Source organism: Pithys albifrons, chromosome 3 (assembly GCF_047495875.1).
Source record: "Pithys albifrons albifrons isolate INPA30051 chromosome 3, PitAlb_v1, whole genome shotgun sequence".
In the NCBI taxonomy this organism is placed as follows: domain Eukaryota; kingdom Metazoa; phylum Chordata; class Aves; order Passeriformes; family Thamnophilidae; genus Pithys; species Pithys albifrons.
The window spans coordinates 33,819,934-33,841,215 of NC_092460.1; the positions used below are offsets into that span (position 1 = coordinate 33,819,934).

Below are 21,282 nucleotides of genomic sequence, written 5' to 3' on the forward strand. Positions count from 1 at the left end.
TTTTTCACAACTGATCAAAACAACTCAGGCAAGACAGCATCAAAGTATACACTGCAGGCTGATACAGTGAAAGGCCGAAGAAAAGATGCTTTCCAGATGCGTCAGATTATTCCCTACCACCACGAAGAGATATTCAGAAAGAAAAAAGAACATGTTTGTGGATGCAACACCCACAGCAGATGGCAAAAAAGGAAGACTCAAATTAGTGGCATTCTGTATCGCCAAACCTAAACTTCATCTCAGATCAACACTACCCATAATAGTGTTTAAGTAGTAAAAGAAATTTACTCAAATGTGAAATAAACTATTACACATTCTTAGTTCTGATTCACAGCCTCAGACTGGCAGCGACAGTAACATTTTAATAAACATTAGAATGAAGACACCAATATGACCAAATGACACACTTAAAGTGAGAAAACGAACAGGAGAAACCTTGGCATATCCACCCAAAACAGAACCAAAGCAAAGAAAAAAAAGGCAGAGAAACCACTTTGCAATCAAAACAGTAAATACTTTATTATAATTTATTAGACAGAATGAGAATGTAAATGAGAAATTAGTAAAGCCAATATTTTCTTTAGCAGACATTCTAAGTTTTTGCTGCAAATGCTCAAGCAACGAGAACGTTTGCTCGCAGCCAGTCTACGGATCCACTCGTAGTCGTGCAGCACCCGTGTATCCCACAAGGGCAGAGCCGTGGCAAAGCTCTCCTCCTTCCCTCTGACGTGACTCCATTAAATGCTAGGAATGGCATCAATCAGGGCTGCTCTTGTGCACACTCACACACACCCATAGAGACAATGAAATTTATCCACCAAGTCAGTTTACCATCACAGTAATTACATAAATCGCTTTTGAACTGTCAGCATCTGTCTTTCAAAGAAAAATCAAAGAAAACAATGTGCAAGTACAAAGCCTGGGAGACACGATAATATTGTATTATGTTCATATCATTAACTGGGGTTACAAAAGAAAAAATCTTCTCTTCCTGTATCTACAATGCTTCATAGGGTAAAGAAAACTTTAAATGGCAATAAGAATATTTTGAAGTACTCTGTATTTGAAGAATATTAAGATGTATAGTAATAATTAGAGCACATAATATAGAGCATTTTTTAATTTCAAAGCATTATCTAATTTATCTTCTAAAGACTGTGTGCAGGTAGAGAGGTAATGGTATGCATTCCTTTTTTTCAAGAGCAAACTGAGGCATGAAGTTTTTAGTAACTTGCCTGAAGTCATTCTTAACTTTATGTGGTGTAAGAGGTTTTATTGCTGGCCTCGCTGAAGTCACCAGCAGAACTATTTCAGCAAGGCCAAGAATTTCCCCACTGACTTTAACGGGGAGACATGTTAAATAGATAATTAAGTCTGTGCTTGACCCAGCTGGATACCAGGTAGGGTTCCAGCCAAAGGGACCCTTATGAATGAACTAATTACTGATGTCATCCAACTTACCAAGCAACCAAACCATGCCACAACACAGTTTCTGTAACTTTACTCTGATGCAACAACAGTGTGACAAGGACTTAGATATAACCCCTATGTGAGCTAAAAACTGAACTACTTCCAAGTGTTTCCTGCAGTGTTGTGTTTTTTTCAGTATGTTTTTTAAGCTAGGGAATGATACAGTTTTGATACTGAAATTAAGGAGGTTTTTCAAACTGAACAGCCTATTAACTAAGCTGACCTCAGAAGAATAAAATTCCTACTAACACCAACTGTATTAAATCCAAAGAATAAATAAAATTATCAGCAGTTTATAGAATAAGAAGATTTTGTCAAGGGTTTTCTTCCAGTGTCTTTTCTTCAGAGTATCCTTCTCATCCTATGGTCAACTATTTTTGATCCCCACTCTTCACCTCAGTTTTAACCTTGTCACATAAGAAATCCACCAGGAAAGTAAAATAAACAGGGCACCTAGTCTTCTACTTTACAGCAAACGAATCTTTATCATGTTCTCCCTAATAAAAAAATCTATTTATAACACAAATTTGAAGAGGAGAATCCTGCCCTCGCTACACAGAAGGCTGACGTCACCTGAAGTCGTATATGTGAGGCAATGAGGAGCTGATGTTACCTGTCTTCAGGAAATGTAGTCTGATAAACAGATCTAACTGGCTGAGGTAAGTTCAGAATTTAAACTCTTCTTTCCTCTGTCTTTGAACAAAAATGACAAATGTTTATGACCAAGCAACGAGTATATACTTTAAATTATGTACTTAGTGGTATGTGTCGGTGGGTGGATGCGGGTCTGTGCTTGTGCACGTGTGCAAACTCCCTTGATGTTTCCCTAATCAATACTTTAGAGAGTGTTTTATTATGGACTGGCACATAGCTTTTCAGGCCAGTAAATCCCAGAGCTGTCAGGACATAAACATCTGAAATCTGGCATTTTTCATTACATATTTAATCCAACTTTGCTACACAATGACTGCCATCACTTACAACTACCCACCTTGCTAAATTAGATTACTCCATCTGATTGATATGGGAAGTCAGCATAATAAAAGAAAACTTTTTGACTGCTCTTTACTCGGCAAGCCACAGCCACCAGAAAAAGAAACAAGGAAAGAAAAAGCGCATGATTCTAACAGTTTGTCTGCACCTACAGACTTATGTAATGAATCCTCTCTGTTTGACAAACAAAAATCCTTTTTAGAAGGAAGTTATTTATTTCAGCAGACCGACAGTCCTAATCTTTTATGATTGAGTGGAAGATTGCAGAATGAATAAAAACAAATTATGAACAATTACCATCTTTTGCCATTACCAGCCTCAAGAACTCATATTCTGTGGGGACAAAAAGCTTAGCAGTCTGCTCTGTAACAAACCAGCACACTACTATTTCGCAATGCTGGAAAGAAGCTGTCACTGAGTACTCTTTATTTGCTGTCAGAAAAAAGTTTTGGTACAGTAGACTGCAAACAAAGCTTGGTATTCAACCAGGTTAGTAACTTAATGTCAAGGTTACAAAAGGAATAGACAACATTTGCATTGAGGCTATTTCTCAGCAGTTATTCATTGTTTTACTGTCTAGACAACAAGCTAGAACTAGGCTAGAGAAATGGCATTTGCTGCTGGAATTTTATGCAGCAGCAGGAAAAAGAGTTTTAAAAAGTATGTGTGTATATGTATATTTGCTTTGTTTTGAGAAACTGGGAGTTGCAGCTCAGCAACATTCAGCTCTATGAGCATATCTTTCAGGTAATTTTAGTACAAAGAAGCACTGCTTTAGGTCCCTTTTGCCATCCAACCCTCTGAATGATTTTTAAATACAGTGTTTTGGCCCCATATGTTCAAACAAAATAAAGTCACTGGCATTTGCTATCTTACTTAGTTCAATTTTATTATCTAACAATAATCACTTCTTAAAAATAAAAGTTGCATTTGACTTAATTAGAACTTGACTTTTCTCATAAAATTAAGTACCTTTAAGTACAAAAATATAAAACAGCCTGAACTTGCTGCTTTGCCACACATTCCTTTTTTCTTTTCTTTCCATTTTAGATGCCCTAAAAAAGATTCCTGTAACCCTCCTTCCACAAATACTACCCTCACCTAACCCGTTCCAGGGTCAAATAGGAGCAGCTTTATCCAGCCACAATCTCCATCTCGGGCTTTCATTTAGCCTGAGAGAAGTTCTGCGTTGGTGTGGCTCAGTTGGCACTGGCTACTTTTCTGAAGCCTGAGAGTATCATATTGCACTGTGATCAACCTCCGCTATTCCGACAGCTGCCAAATTTCCTTTCAAAACTTAGGATTCCCTGTGTGCCAATGGGCAGGTTTCCCCGACACCCCAGCACTTTTGATAAATATTAGAAAAGGACTAAAGCTCGCTGTTAGCAATTTGCTACTATTAAACCCCTCCAAAAAAATAAACACAAATAAGAAGATACTAAGTAGCTTGCAATAAATACTAAATTTATCAGTTAAAAACCAACAATCCAACATATCTACCTCCCTGATTTATGACTCTCCTTCTCTCCCCACTGCACATAAAACACTATCCACAAAAAACAATGTAAAATGTCCACGTCTGACACAAGTTTGCAAACATTTTTGAACCCTAAATTTGCCAATTCAAAACTCACACGCTCCTATGAAAGTGTGCAGCTTTCACACATCTCCTGAGGATCTGTGCTGCATTAGTCAAAGGTTTAAACCCAGTGTATTCCTCATGAATAATCTTTTTCCCCTTCCCCCTCCTTCCTCCTGTCCACATCTAAATGCAGAATCCCCAGCTTCCTTGTCTTCAGTTTACAGATTATGTGATCCAAAGTGTCACTCACTGGATTACTGCACATAACCTGAGCACTACCCGAAGCTTACTTGTCTTCAACTTGTCCAGCATTACTTAAATGGAATTATCTGTCACAATCCATATACCGAATCTGCATAGCCCACTTATCTCAAGATTCTGTGTGTCACCTACCAGATTATCCGTTTTAATCCATACATTTAATCTACATAACATATGTCTTTAATTCATGGGCTCTGATGAGCTATAGTATCGCTGAATGGATTATTTCTCTTTATCCATTATTGGCAGTACTAAAACCGTTCACTGCGTACTCTCTCATGCCCCATCTTCTGAACACATAAGCAAAACCAGAGTCTTTTGCAAACACAGCTCTATCACATATCAAACACAGCCCGATATAATACCTGCACTGATACTTCATGTAACTTGGAACACAGTTTCTTGCATAAAACAAATGCCTCTGTTTTCATGAATTAGAGATTAGGATTGGTAGGCTAATCTTGCTTTCAATTACACTCCTAAATCTGTGGTTACTCCAGTACCGCCTTTGGAGTCACCCAGATTTAAGTGGATACAACGAAGAGCTGAGTTTAAGCTAATGGTGATTCCTTTCACAGTGAGTGCAGAAAACACTTCACCTGAGTTGTATACAAACTAACCTGCACAATAGAAAAAGGTTTTCAAACAACAACAAAAAATCAGGTTCAGGCTTGCCCGGGATTTCTTGAGAGATTCAGGCGCAATTACTGTTAACAATGCCTTCACTTCGACAGCAAACTAACTCAGAAAGACTGGAAACAAAAGTCTGTTTAACCTTTTGTTCTACACACCTATTCAAAATTAACTAACTGGAGAACATATAAAAGGTGCATTATTATTTCTTGACAACTCTCGATAAATGAGAGATGGACAAGATTAGCAGGAAGGCTTTGTGCACACTGAGGAAGTTTTAAAAACTAAAAGTTCTCATCATGGCTAAAGCTGCCTCACTCACTCCAGCGTCATCAAGGCTGTGCACCTCATAATACACCTGAGGGACCAGCAATGTTTCTTGAGATCTGTTCAGAGGAGACCCAACATCAGTGAAAGTGAAGTTTCCTGTTAATTTTACATATATAGGGATGGCCACTGACAAAAGCATGGAAATGGGGTTTTTTTATACCTTTCCCTACTAATGGCCTACCTTACGAGCTGCATCTACTGCAGCTTGGTAAAACTGCTTTGGAGGACAGCAAGCACTTCACCCTGCAATGCACAACTATCGGGCAGCTACGCTGAGAGCAGAAGGGGGGTATCATTTTCCTTCCTGTAGATGATCGGTTTGAGACCTGAAGATGTCTCTGCTCCACTGAATCCAATAAACTGCATTATCCATGAATAATCCAAAGGCCTTTTGAGCCCTATTTTTGAATATGATGGATGTAAGTAAGTTTGAATGGGCTTTAACCAATTCAGTACACAGTTTTACAGCTTTACTTTAAAATACTTTGATTTAATGGCACATTTTGTGGGGTTTATTACAAAGTGACTTGTTTTGAGAAGAGTAAAAATTCCATGGATTTCAAGACAGAATTTCTTAAGAAATCTGTAATGCCAAACTTGTATTATTTATTTAGCCTCAGACTATCTCTCTGAACAGAGGCATTTGAGTTAAAATTTCTGCGGACATAAAAGACTCAGATTTTGCCTCATTTTGAGCGTATTACCTTGCAGTACCTTTCAGTCAAGCCCTGTAATAAAATGATAATTTTCCTTTTCCATTAGTAACTGGACATATATAGATTCTTCTAACTGTGATCTTGAAGTTTGCAGCTGGATCTCTGCAGATACTCATTGATGGCTCCCCCGTTGTACGGGCATGCAGATAAAGAAAGGGGAGGCTTAACGTAGCTGTCGAAGGTAACAAAGCAACCACGGAACAACTGAATACAAAACGTGGGAGTCTGGTGACTTCCAGCCATTCACCAATTCCTCTATCTTTAATAAAATATTACTGCTTTCTAACTTAAAAGAAATCACACTAATAGAAAATAAAGTCTTCATCTTCCTTTCTTTTAATCTCTCCCAGAGAATAAAACTCAATGGTAATAACAAAGACTGGGGCATTAACAATATGTAGCCTAGTGCTGAGACTAGCACATGACATACTAAAACTCCCCCAGATCTAATGAAAAACACAATGAAATTCTGAACAGTTATATGGAAAAAACTATTCAGTGCATAAGACAGTTGGGCAGTACAGCTTCTAGTGCTGTCCACATTCCAGGTTGTATTAATAAGACACTACTTGTGTGGGGTTTCCAAATATCACTAATAGAGACATGAGAAGCGAAAAAATGCAGCTGGCAAGCCACATATAGACAGAAGTTAATTAAAAAATCACAACTGGAAAACTTAATAACTCCACGTTCCTATAGAAGGACAAAAACATTTTCTAGCATAATATATGTATGTTTGTACACGCGTACGTGAGTATAAAGCAGCTCAACTTGCACACCTTTCATGTTGCCTCACTAAATACAGCTGCAATACAGCTGAGCCTTTGTTTGTTGGCTGCTCATGGCTGAAGGTGGCATGAAAACCGCATTCCTGGGCACTAAATAATCAGCCTGCCTGACCCCCCAAGAACCTGTAAGTCAAATTCATTTACCCCCAGAGGGCAATGCTCTATTGTATCCTCCCTCCTTTCTAGCCACCTAGGAACAATGGACAATAATTGCAACTGTCACGGCAGTCAGTAGGAAAAATAAACCAGTGCCTGTTTTCACAGCTTACTGCCAAACCTGATCCAAACACCTAATAACCATGCTCCCAACCATAGGACCACAGTTGCACTAAAAAGTCTCAGATGTGAGGCTTTTGAACAGAGCTACAGAACAATAACTCGACTTGTGCTCAAAATATGAAGCTAAAAAATAAAAATTAAAGCAAAGAAAACTCTTCTTTGAGGCTGTGCTGTTGCTCCCCATCCTTCCCCCCGGGCAAGACTGAAAGGACTGTTGAATTTCTCTCGTGGTAGCATATAGCTGCCTGCTGCCGCTTTCAAGTTTAGCTTGTGAAAGAGAAACAGAGGAATGGAGAAAAAAGATTGCCCTCCAACAGAACAAGATCATAGACACTGGGAACAAACTGCCTTCTCAGTGCACAGAACTTTTCACAGCAGCTTTATCGATTCCAAAGACATTGGAGAATCGAGAGTCCTTCTGAAGGCTCCAGAGTATCAAGAGTTAAAGATTGGCTCCAGACAACATATAAGAACTGCTGAAACACACAACCAAAAGTGGGTATGAAAGACGTCTTGGTACTTTGGGCTTGAAACATCTTAAAGATTCATCAGTTCATGGCAAATGATAATGTTATTTGAAAACAATATGCTTTTAAAAAGCAGAACTCACATGTAAGCCCAGTGGCTACCCTTCCTCTTTATGACCTGTTGCTTTATGCAAATGAAGCAGGAATACAGAACCACTCTGTTATAATAATAATAATATCCCTGGCTATTGGGAGCTGGAGAACTAAATTCTGTTATAAAGTTATTCTACATATGCAACAAATATATATTTTTGAATTACAGCCTCTCAAGGAGAAGCCAGAGTAAGCAAGTGACATATTTTCCTACTTGTGTAAGTCAGAGGACTAGTGCAAACTAATGCTGGGGCTTTATTGGTGACAAGCTGGAAGGCACACATAATTAAAATAACACTATCTTTGCACATGCATCAATACATTAACCTGTGGCAGCATGTCATGTTGTAGGCTTAAACTGCATAGTGCCCGCCTCTCACACAGAAGGTCCTTGCACCGGCCAGGAGTGAGGCTTGGGAGCCTGCCTGGGTGCAGATCACTGTATCAGGGACAACAACAGCATGCAAACATACCAAAAGTAATGGAGAGAAATGATATCCAGTTTATAAGCGCAAAAGAAGGGTTTAATTTTAATCTCGTTCTACTTTCACATTTCCAAAACAACATTGGCTTGATTTTGCTACTCCAGATGTACACTGATACAAATGGGAGAAGAATCAGAGTCACTGTTTCTTTTCAGAGTGATAATGGCTGCTGCTCTGAAAACTTAAAATTTTTGACACGTGTATTCTGAGCCAGTACCTCATTCTAAGCACTGCAGAGGAATTATAAAAATATTAAATTACATGAAAACAAACAACTACAGGTTGCCTAAAATGACCTCACATACATAAAATGGGAAAATATCTTGGCAAAGCAGAAGCTACTGCTGCTGGAGAGTGGTCAAATTTTGTCATTTTCCTTCTGGAGTACAGCTTTTAAAGAACATGCTTTAGTGCACAGATGTTGCACACTGTCTTTTAAAATCTGCACTGGCTAATTTCAGTACCTAGAGGTATCATTACACAAACTTTGTTCTTTTCATTTTTTCCTACATGCAAAAAAGGAAAAAAAAATCTACATCATCAAAATCTGTTTAAAAATTAACAAGGAATTCTGATCACCCTCAGATTTCAGAAGCTGAGCTCTGCTGTACTCTGATACCACATATGTTTGATATATGAATCAACTTTTTTTTCCCCAATCCAGCAACAGGATGTGTTCGTTTGTAACACAGAATGGTATATGCAACAAAATCTTTACGTACGTGCGTTCACTTAGGGCAATATACCATCTCACTGATTTATATTATCACAGATGGGAGTGCATACATTTCATTTAAACCCCAAATTACCATGTTTGAAGGGGAGGGGAAGAAGAGCATACAAACAAAGTTCCATACAGGCAGTGGTATCTGTATATTCATTCTCAATTTCCTTTAGCACAGAAACGGCAGTTACCTTTTATTTCTCCAAAGTTCCCTGATCCCATGGCAAGAAGCTTGTCTTTCCAGTCCTTTGATAGTAGCTTTTCAATACTGGGAGTTTCTGAGTGAAGGGGGGGAAGAAAAATGTAAGCAAATCAACATGACTGTCTCCACAATAGAACTCATTAAAAGTCTATCTGCTAAAAATAAGGCCAACCCTATTCTGGGCCCCAGTTCATAATGACTTCATCAACAAACTGATAAGAGGGGAGGGAAGAGAAAAAAAAAAGAATGTGTTTTGTCACCTGCTGTTTCAAAACCATTAGCTTTTTCCTCTAGTGGAACAAAGCTCCGGTAATTCTGTATGACAATGGGCACATATAAACCTGCAGCTCATTGTTTTTCAATTTGGTGAACTAGTTGCTGCCTATAATGGATGCCTGTCAGTTTCTGGGTGTTAGTCTGCAGTCAAAAAATAATTATGTTGATAAAATGCGAAGTAAAGAGACAGAGAGAGAGAAAGAGGGAGAGAAGCAAAGAATTAGGTCCTAAATCTGCTACATGTAATTATATCCCTCTGAGTCTTTACAATTACATCCACTTTATAATGTGTGTTTAAACATCGTGTGGTGGTAAGCATACTGTGGAAAGATTTTTTCAGTAACACGTACGTTATAAATAATAATAAAAAGTTGGGTATGAAAAAAAGCTTTAAAAGACTGCAAAATCCAGAGGGAGAAAAGGCATTGCTTAGAATGGAAACCCATTATTTGCTCATTTCAGATTCTATCACTTCCTTTAAAAATAAATAAAGTAAAATAAAATAGAATAAAATATATTTGTTCAGTATTTTCAGGAAAAATGCAGTGAGGGTGTGGATGGGTCTGATATTTATGTCTGTAACTCTTGTGTTCTGACCTCTTTTTGTGTGGAATTTTAATGCATAAGTAAATATAAATGCTAATAAAATTCAGAGAACATTAAACTCAATTCCAAACAATGTAATTGTATATTCTTGTCAGCATTTAGATGGGTACACAATTACAATAGCTTTCAATCCCACGATTAGCACTGCATTCAGTTAGAAAATGGAGTGTACTAAAAGATAAGTGTCCCAGTATGTGCCATCTAAATAACAATACCCACACTTATTATCTGGATCTAAGACATATACTGCTATTCTCCACATTTGTGTTTATGTGTATTTGTATTTGTTCAGGCATTTGTTTACCCCCTACCAGGAGCATAAAGGGAGTACATGTTAACTTATCAAAGGGACCGTCTGGCCTAGAGACCATACAATTATTAGCAACTGGTTAATTTTCCCCACAGTAAAAACCATTATGAGCAACCTTCATTATCTCGTTTGGCTAATTCCACCTCCTTTCTTGAAGCCCCAACTTAGAGCTCGGAGGCGCTGCGGCTGCTCGGGGCGGCTCTGTCGGCCGCGGTCCCCCCGCAGCGCCCCACAAAGCCCCGCTGAGCCCCCGCCGCTCCCGAGGGGCCGAGCGAGCCCGGGCTCCCCTCAAACCACCCACCCGCAGTGCAATATTAATCCCCGAGCAACTACAGCGACACGGGCACGAGGGATGCCCTCCTGCATCTCCCATCACTGCCGCCACTGCCTCGCACACGGGTGTGTGCCGACAGACAGACACACAGGCAGACGGACAGTCAAGACCCTCGCGCCGGGCACAGCCCCACGCCTGGAGCGCAGCGATAAGCTACGGATCCCACCGACAGCACCGGAGGGTATTTTGTTCCGTGACATTTCTATTCACGTTGCAGCACCCCGACCTCCCCCTGTACGCCGGCGGGCAGGGCCTCTGCCCGCGCTGATTCCGGGCTCGCCCGAGAGCGGTTTTCTTGTCAGAATCCCTAAACCCGCCATGAAATCCTAGGGAAACGGCGGGAGACGCTGCCGTACGGGGTGCGCTCCGTGCCGGGGCTGGTGCCGCCGGCTCCGGGGACTTGTGCTGCTACTGCTGAAGTTTGTCCGTCCCCTCGAAGCACCCACCAAGGACACCATTTTCCCATACGTGCATAGGTCAGATAAACGCCGCTACTTTCCTTTTTAATTTTTTTTTTATTCCCCTGTGCTTTTCTAAAAACTCGAGCAGCGTGTAAACAGGCCGGAGCAAATGCGGTATTTGCGGCGGAGGGCTGTCAGTCATTAAAAGCCAACAAACCTTTGCAAACCAGGAATGCGGCAATAGGGATCCATTGTGAGCTGACAATGGGGCTCCAGAGCCTCCAGGCACCAAAAGCAGCCCGCCTTACTTTTAAGTCCATTGTCAGCAAAGTCCACGACAAAGCTTTTCCCCTGCCGCTAGACAAAATATTCGCCGTGGTGCGCTCGTAAAGAAAGACAAGTCTTCTGTCTAACTTGCCGCCTTAAAGCTACAGTAGCCACTCGCCGCGGCTGCCAGGGCCCCGCTGTCTCCCTCCCGACTTCCCTGCCTTCCCTCCCGGCTTCCTTGCCCCCCGCCCCCGCCCCGCCCCTCCTGCAGCCCCCGAGCCACCGCTGCAGCCGCACCGGGAGCGGCGCCGGGACGGCCCCGGTGTTCCTGTCCCGGGGGCAGTTCGCGCTTTGCCGCGGCAACCCCGAGTGCCGGAGTTCCCCGCCGGAGGGCTCGTGTTACAAATGAGTATACCCCGCAACCCGCCTCCGCCGGTGATTCCGGGAGAGCCGCGGACAAACGAGCGGGGAATAATGAATGCGGTGGACGGCCATGTATCAATGACTGGATTTCAGCGAGAATGGTAAAGATCTCAGTAGGAAATCATGATTAGAGATGTGAAAGGCCAAGTGGCAAAATCCCAATAGTAACAATGCATCTGTTCATTAATGTGTGAATATGAGTAATATGAAAATTTAACACAATTATAAGCCCCCTCAGCAATCCTGATGGCATAAAATAGATTGTGGTGATCTAATCAGCACTTCCCCTGTTGAAATACTGTATGTTAACTACTCAAAATAATATTATACATAGTTTTCCTCTTTAAAAACCCCCAAGCAATCATATTAAATTGATGTCCTAACTTAGTTTCAAACCTCTCTTGACTTGAACTGCAATTTTTACATAAGACACTTGAACAGAATTTTCATACAGAATCAGCAAATAATCGTCCTTCTGCTAATACTTAAAAAGAACTTTAATTCTGAAAGACAATAGCTTCCCCACCCCTATAGCTTTATGGAGCTAAAGAGCTAGATTAAATTACAGCTTGTTTAATTCTATTATATACCATGTTAACATATTGTACTTACATAAAATATGCTATTCATATACTCAACCTATCACATTTCAGTAACTGCTTGTGAAATACATTATGCACCATATCTTGGAAAGAAACATTTATTATGTCATTTATGTACCCCATTAAAAAAAGATTTGAAATTTACACATCTTAAATAACTGTTTAAAAGGTTACGACTGTAGAGATTTCATGAATTATACAGAAACAAAGTCATCCTTTGTTCAGCTTTTTTTAGACTTTCTTGGGAAGATGATGCTCTCAAATTAAAAAAAGAAATAAACACTGTATCTTGTTCACAGAGCACGCACTCTCTGGATTCATTAGAAAGTCAGTGAAACTTTTAATGCTTGCACATGTGCAGCTTGAAATTGGGAAAGGCAACCTGCACACAGGAACTGCTACTCCTGATCCCTGCTCCAACAGCTACTCTCCTCTTGGATTTCCTGAAACAATGTTTCTACATCCAAAATCTGAGCTATATCGTGACAGATTTTGGATATGGCTCAGGACAGCTACGTACTATAATAATCTGCGTTAGTATTTCCAAAAAGCTACACATAGTGTTCTGAGTATTGTGGTTATTCACAGTGCCTCCTAATTCCATCTTTGAGAAGAACTCAGAATTAGCCCCTTTCCTTCTTCTGAACTCCACCTCAGCTAAGGATTCTCCCTATTTCCTATCTGCAGTGTTGGTCCTACAACACACAATAAAACAATTCCAAGTCTATCCACAATGTGCTATTAATACCTCTACAAAAGTTGTTCATTGTTGTTTGTGAACAGTAATACTGTTTGGGAAACATGTTTGTTCCAGACACAACTATGAAAAGTGTTAAATGCTGTTGTAGAGGAGTATTATGGATAGGGCACCAAAGATAAGGACTGAGATGGAAAGAAGAATGGGAGTCATTAAGTAAATGTTGGCGAAGAAGAGCCTGGCTGAATCAACAGAGATACAAATTAATCCACAAAAATGATTTCTGCTGTCTCTATTCAACACATTTACCAGTCATTAGCTCTTTCTAGAGATATTTATGGCACATTTTGGGTTTTTTTCTTTCACCCTTGCCTCTGCTGCTTGCATATGCTTCTTCGCGTCACTGCGTATGGCAATACCCGCTGGTGAATGGCTCTCCGACTGTGCCAGCACCACACTGGCTCCTCGGTGCCCCCGGCCCCGCCGCTCTCCCTCTGTGCCAAGCACCATCGAGACTGACTCCCTCATCCACAACAATGAGACTTGGAGACGGATGCCAGCAGCCAACAATTCTCACACAGGCCTTCAGCACATGGAATTAAACCACTTTCTCAGTGGTGTGACAGTCCCACATTCACTGGTCTATGCATGGATCTGTACATGTTGGGCATGTGTGTACATACACTTAATTGCTCTCACACTACTGGAAAGCAAAGCATCTAAGTAAATTAACATTAAACCACTTTTTAGTCTAACTTTTTGTATGCTAAAAAGCATGCCACTGTCCCTCTATTTCTGTATTTGATGTTTAAATATAGCTTCATTGGCTTATTTGCTTAAAAGACCTAAAGTTTTCACACTTTAGGAGTGGTTCATTTCCAGGACGTGGACAAGGCCTACAAAGCCATAGTAAGAGGGAGGCACCATTTTTATCACCGTCTGCTAGACTTCTATTGAATTTAGCCTACTTCCAGAAGTTGTGTTAATTTTTTTCAAGCATTGTAACTTCCCTTTGGGAGTGACCTAATCCTGCTCTCAATTCAGTGGCAGCACAGATATATGTGTGTGTACCTGAACCTGCCTTGGCAGCCTTCCAAAAACACAGTCCCGCAGTACAGCATTCCCTTCAGGCCCATCATCTCCAGTAGTTCTTTTCAATCCATGCTTCAGGGTCACAGTCCCAGAAATCCACTTATAAAAGATCAGAATGGTCTACAGTGCCAAATCTCTATTACCTCTCTCTGCTCCTGCTGACTATTTACTGAAAGCAAACTTTGCTCTCATGCAGCTGCCTGCTTCCAAAGAAAGGCATGCAATTCCATCATGCCGTAAGAAGCTGCAGGATGGGAGCTCTCCACATTTAGGACAGCCAGAAGAGCCATGTTTGAGGAGGAAATGGGAGAGAAGGACTGCTGTTATACAGAAGACAAAACTATGATAAAAGGGAAGAGGGTGGCATAAGCTGACCACAAGTGAGAGAACAGCGTGAGTCCTGGAGCCTTCCACTTGCATGGTGTCTGGATGTCCAAGCATGGGTGCCCTCCCAAGGAGACGCCCAAAGTGTTCCCTCCTTTGTAACTACAGGAACAAATCCTGTCCTGTGCTGAAAGAGATTCACTCCTTCGAACAAAGTAAGAGAAAGATGTTTGGCCTGAGTGAGGATGATGACATGAAGTATAGCACAGTGGAGAGAAGCCAAGAGTTGCTCAATACCCAGCCAGACCACCAGACATTTCCTGCCAACACGTGTCATTCCTAGAGGAAGGAGTATTTGGTCGGCACAAATGATCATGAATAAACTTTAGCACTGGCTGATATACCTTGCACTTCTGGCAAGCACCTTTCTTTATATTGTGAAAGAGCTGCCAAATACTGAGCTGGCATCCATTATTCACCCTTTTCTTTTGCTATGGTCATAAATACATTACACTGTCAGCTACAGTTCCACTCAATGTTTCTTCAACCCTCACCTATCAACATGCCACCCCACTGGCACTCTGTTCTGTGTTCAAGCACCACAACAAACCCTTTCTGGTTTAAATCAGGAAACACGATTAAGTGCAGATTTTCACTCTTCCTTTAAAAGAGCAGACAAGCATATAGACAGACATAAGAAATTTCTCTTTTTATACGCCCATTTTTTATTATGAAGGTCTTACCTACACAAGAGCAGAAACAATTTTCATAGCAAAGAAAATAAAGCAACTATTATGAAGAAATGGTTGGTATCAGCAGGTTACATAGACATACAGCATCTGCATACACATATGGTTCTCCATCAACAGAATCATGCTTTTAGGGAACTACTTGCAGCTAGGCAAGACACTATGAATCATGAGCAGGCACAACACAGAATGTATTTAAATTTGGAAATCAAAGACCACACAACACACATATTTCTCCTGCCTTTCAGGAAGTACTGCAATTTCTCACCAGTCTAAAAGCATTTTAAACTTTTGGAGCAGACACTAGGAAACACCTCTATAAATGTAAATATTGTTCAAATGTAGGACATGGTTGCTCAGGCGTGGTAAGTAAAAATATGGTGCTGAGTACAATACTACCTGGGGCTTCTCTGACTGGACAGAAAGTAGTGTGCTGTTGGGTTTTTGGTGGGGTGGTTTTTTTAACACATAACATCTTTTTTAGTCTTTTGGCAGAAACTCACAGAGCTGAACAAAACATTCACGTTTGGATACTGGGAAGCCGTGGTGCTCTGGCCAGCACATCATAGTATGACTCTTACTACACTGCTCCATCACAACCACTGTGCAGAAAACAGCTGGGCTACATATGTCCATGGGTGGCTTCCAAGCCTACTAAAAAGCTCCCTTCTCTGGCAAGGATAACCACCCTTCCTGCTCTTGGAATCTCTAGTCCCATCCTGGCCACATGTTAGCTCCCACAGCATTTTATTGCAGAGGACAAAATCAACTTCTGTATCCACATATGACTGTAGTTCACAATGACACCAGGCTACCATCGTATTCTTGTTGCACATACATACATAATTTTGTGTATGCTTAATAATACAACTGTTGTCTTCAAGCTGCTTGCTCTTTTTTGCAATACCCATCATGCTGCACTAATGAAGTATATGCTATATGAATGATAAGACATTTTTATTGTAATTTCTGGCACAAGACTTCTGCTTTTTGTGCTAAAAAAATAATTCACATAGCCAGAAAAGGTTCCATAGCACCATAAATCTCAAATCCAAATCAGTAATGTATGAATGCCACCAAAAACCTGATTTTACTTTATCTACAAATATAAAAAGCACTTATTTTTACAACTGCTCACCAATGCCTACTGCCAACTTATAGAAAGTAACCTAAAAACACAAGAATGTTTATTAGGAAGAAAAGGTTAGAGTAGTCTTCAGATACACTGACCTACCAGTTGTTGAACTAATTATCCCTTAGGATGTCAGTAAGGAGCCTGTAAATGACAGCACAAGGCTAAGCAGGACAGGGGGAGGGCACAGGGACTTCTTAAGCTACATTTGAGGCCAAAACGAGTATCTCATTCAACTACGCTCTCAGGAACAGTCTGGCTATTGTCTGAAATTTTGGTAGTTTCCATCACCTGAGTGCCCTGGCAAGTGCTCCATTAGCCGACTACTTTTCAGGCTGCTTTGTTTCAATAAACGGTCACCTACTCCAGGAGCAGCGTCACACTCGAGATATGACACGTGCAATGCAAGGAAATGAAACCTGTCATGTAATACCTTCTGCTAGCCCTTCAGCCTCCTAACAGGAGAGTCCGTGTTCATTTGGGGGTTCACAAAGGCCAAGAGCTGAGATTTTCTCAGCGTCCATCCTCTTTATTGACACACAACTTTGGGACAGAACCAGCTTCCAGAATGCAACAATTTAGGTATTTCCAGAAGTCTCTATGTTATATACTCTCTGAACTGACAATGTCTATATCAATAAAATGTCCACAAAGCCCTTCTGAGGCCAACATACCTGACAAAACCACCTCTTCCACAAGCACAGCACTGAACTAGGGAACAAGCCTGCAATCCCCTCTAACAACAGGCAATTTCAGCTCAATCTCTGTCATCTTCAACACACTAACTTGTAGAGCACATACTTCATTGCCTTACCTACCTTGGTGACAACGGACTCCAGCAAGGCTACTAAGTGTACACTGATTACCCTCCAAACCACAATAATCTGGAGTTGCAAACTGCTGTATGATAACTGCCACCTCTTCCCCTGATTTGGAGGTGGAATTTATGTGTCAGGGCAGCAGGGCAGTGGTGTGCTCCACTCACACCTCCATTAATCTGGCCTTCCACATCAAGCCACTGATGGGTGCCTCAGATTTATATAGAGATGGGGCTGCATAATTTGCAGGACACCCCCAAAACCACTAAAGCTTAATTATTCTGAAGAAACTCTGGAACAGCACAGCTTGTAGTCACTGCTCAGTTACTCTCCGTCTAAATCCCTGTCCTTGAAACACGTAGTAGGATATGGCCAGTTCAAGACTCGATTCAATCTCTGCCTTTCCCATTTCCGCAGCAAAGCAACTGTGTCCCCCAGAGAAGGGCACACTGAGGTAGTGTGAATGGCACTGGATGCCATGCACAGGACAATACATCTTTTGTCACTGAAATTCACTGGAACTCAGTGCTTTGGATTCCCAAAGGCATTCAGGAACATAAATCTCATTCTGGAAAGGAATTAGGCTCCAACTGCCTGTGGAGACCCAGGCCAGTGAGTTGGCCAAAAGATCCGACCATGAACACATTCTGCCAAATGTGGCATTTCGCTGGCACAACTGTTGCTGGAACATCTCTTGCAGCATACACAATATTTAGATGATCCCAACTCCCTGCTGCCACTATCTTCTTCACCCCTAATTAAATTAACATATAAGAACGAAGCAAGTTATTCAACACTTTCAAACTTTAAAAAAAAAGTTAAATTTTTTCATGTTCCTGGTACTTTCCTGAGATACAAAATATAAATTAGTATGTCAAACATAGTAACTCACTTTCAAACACCTGAGTAGCAATCTTTTTCATTGATATTACACCAGTGGGAATCCTTATGAAAAGCGACAGTGAAATAAAAAAAAAAATCCTCTGCTATGCATCAAAAAAGAGAATTTTGTCTTAATCTGTCCTCTTTAGGTTTCAAATGCCTCTTTAATTCCTGACATCTCTAAATGAAAGAAGGAATTGATTTTCTTAGGAGTGGTCCACCCAGTAAAAAGCCCTGTGTCAGTTGACAGAAGGAGGCACTATACCAAGCCTGAGCTTCGCTGAAATTCTGAAACCACAAAGATGTTTTAATATTTCCAGAAACTATTTCAAGAGTAGCAACATAAAAACAGAGACATCTGGAATTAAATACCATTAAATTTCACTTCAGTTTTGTTTTTTCTGTCTCAGTTGGACAGAGATACTCCACTCAAATACATATTCCCCTGAAATACATTTATGTATTAGTGCTACCAACAGAGCCAGTTTCTAATTAAAGGGCCATAATATCTTGTTAATATTATCAGAGGGTGATGTTTTCAGTCTGCTAATTTTTTACATCTTCAGCACATCCTTATTAAGCAAGAGGGACTAAAAAAAGCATTCAATGAGATGCCTAAACACTAACTTTTTATGGGTATTGACACATCATTAAGGATGTTCTAGGGAGATTCCATAGTTTATCCTTTGACAGGAAAAATCTTTTATGCTGATCTGTCTCTTGTTAAGTAATTAAATGTTTCTTGAAAAACTCTAAAACAAAACCCCAAGAAAGCCCAAAGGTACATAATCTAAATAACAATAAAACATAAATTGAGAGCTACAGTGTTTGGCTAGAATTTCAAGGAAATCCTTCTGAAGTTCAACCCCTCCACTTGTCAATTCCTAAATTCAACAGCAACAATGTAACACTTCATATACATTTACTACAGCATTTTTACCTGAAAGTCTCAGAGCAACTTACTTAAAAATGGAAAAAAAGGAGTACTGAAGTGCTCGCAATTTTCCTCAAAAAGACACATGTGAGGACTGTATGTGATGCTGAGGAAACCATTTTCTAAACAGCCTATATTTCAGCCCTGGCCAGAGTCACTATTTCCCACCACCAAAAAACAGTCACCTCCAGCCTCTGGAAAGGGAGCTGTTGATCCCTGGGGCTCCTCACCCCTTGGCCTTCCCTACAGGTCACCTTTATCTTGCCAAAGAGGGAAGAGGAGCCTTATTTGCCAGTGCAAGAGAGTCAAGCACTCTTGTCCCAAAGACACAACTTCTCCTGTTGAGGTCTGGCTGGGGTTTGGGGTTGTTTTGGGTAAACTACCATTGTTTTCAGACTCACATGGCTCCACTGCACTCGTCCAGAACTCCTGGCTACTCTGGGCTCCCCTGGTGCCTGTCCCAGGGAGTGCCAGAGCCAGAGATGGCAGTGGCAGAGCCTCACTTCCGAATGGAAGCTAGGAAATGTCCAGCTGCTGCTGCACCAAAGCACTCGTTACAGAACTAATCATCAGCTTCCACCCTCCTCCTCCACCCTGTTTTGTTTTTTTGTTTTTCTTTCTTTTTTTTTTTTTTGGACAGCTGTCTTCCTGTCTTCCCAACAGGTGCTATTAGGCCCTGAACAATGGCAAAGGCTTTTAAGCCACTGTTGTTGACAAGTGAAAAGGAACAACAAATGGCTCACTAGTGCTCTTCTCCCAGGGTCACTCAACCAATGGTAATAGTTATTATTTTTATTTATTAGCTCTGTGGCACTGTCCTCCATTGTAGCTCCTCCAAACTCCCCTTTCCGTGACAGCAAGGAGCTTTTTAACTTTTAGTAAAAATGGGTGAGCGCTTAGCTCCTGAGCTGGCTCTTTCTGTAAAGTGCACAGCTAATGAATGTTGTCCATTTAGATCTGGATAATTTATGATGTCAGCGGAGTGGAGGTGGGGAGGGCTGGATCCAGATATGGCCATTAGTTACACTGCCAGGAGTGACGATGAGAGTACAGGGAGGTGGAAGTCAGACAGAAAGAAGAGGTTTCCTCACTCCATATTTGGGATTTTCTTTGCCGGTTAATTAGGAGGTTAGGAGATAAATAAGACATTTGAGGTTGATATAGGTTTTCTTTACCCTTCCTAGCATTTCGCTGGCCATGTTATAATCGTCTTCAGAGAACAATGGCAGGTGGAAGAAAAGTTAATTTTCCCTGACATGAAGGGAAAATTACTGCATTCATTTAAACAATGCACTCAGACCTGTTACCTCTAGGAGAAAAAATTGTGCCAAAATGTTCTCTGATCCTCATAATGAATACACACATTCAAACACATAAATATTTACTAGCTGAGGTTACTCAATTAATAAACTGTATAAACCAGATAAGCTCTATCAAATGCAAACCCTGTGTTGCCACTGTCCTGGCAAACCAGGTAAATATGAAGGCAAACCAGTCAATTCCATGTCCAAACAAAATCAGTAAACTAGCAAGTAAGTCACCTGGAAGCACAAATGCACCTGAAAGTTGAAAATACAAACCTAAACTCCATCAAAATACTGACATATTGTGGAAAACTGGTTTGTTTGGAGTCATGTGTTATCAATCAAATTGAGGTAAAAGTATGTACATATTTTGATCACCTGGACCTAATTTTTTAAAATATAAGTTGATTGTGCAGTAAAAGGTCTACAGACATCAGATTTTCTATGTACTTCCTAGAGTAAAGGTGTAGTATTGTAATTTGAACCTTATGAAACATTGGAAGAACCATAAAATACTCATCTGGGATGTTAATAAAGCCATTAAAAGGATTAAAAAAATTAAAAACAGAAAACTGAAAAGGATATCCCCCTGAAGCAACAAAAAAACCCCTACATAGCAGGCCTGGATTTCTATTCTCTTTCAAAATATGACAGACTGTTTTACCCTTGGAAGTGAGAATTAAAGCACATACGCCTGATGCTAAACAATTACACATCCTGAACTCCTCTTGCACAACATATGTGAACACAAAATCTCAATGATCGATTGCCAGATGCCAGAAAGACAGGAACAATAATAATAATTTAAAAAAAAGGTAGATGATAAATCAGAGCTTCTGAAGTGCAGGTAGGTTCACAGTAAATCAGACTGCTAGTTGTGATGTAAATAATATTTGCATGAAACCATTATGTCAAATTAAGTAGAAATTATTAAGGCTAATGTCATCCTTGGATTTGCCTAAAATAATCATCCAAGATTTGCACACAGGCTTCTCCACTGAAGTACAGCATTCCATCTGCCTTGACAACTTGTTCTGTTTGTTCTCAC

General features: G+C 40.6%; 1 protein-coding gene across 10 annotated transcripts in view; it reads right to left on the reverse strand.

The window, feature by feature from the left end:
- SOX5 (SRY-box transcription factor 5) overlaps nucleotides 1-21,282 on the reverse strand; it is a 296,501-nt gene that overhangs the window by 156,276 nt on the left and 118,943 nt on the right. For 8 of the 10 annotated variants that reach the window (XM_071551297.1, XM_071551303.1, XM_071551302.1 and 5 more), the window contains exon 4: nucleotides 9,073-9,159. The exons of the other annotated variants lie outside the window; for them this stretch is intronic. In XM_071551297.1, the coding sequence (XP_071407398.1) occupies nucleotides 9,073-9,159 (87 nt within the window). The remainder of the gene's footprint in view (nucleotides 1-9,072; nucleotides 9,160-21,282) is intronic. 10 annotated transcript variants of the gene reach the window in all.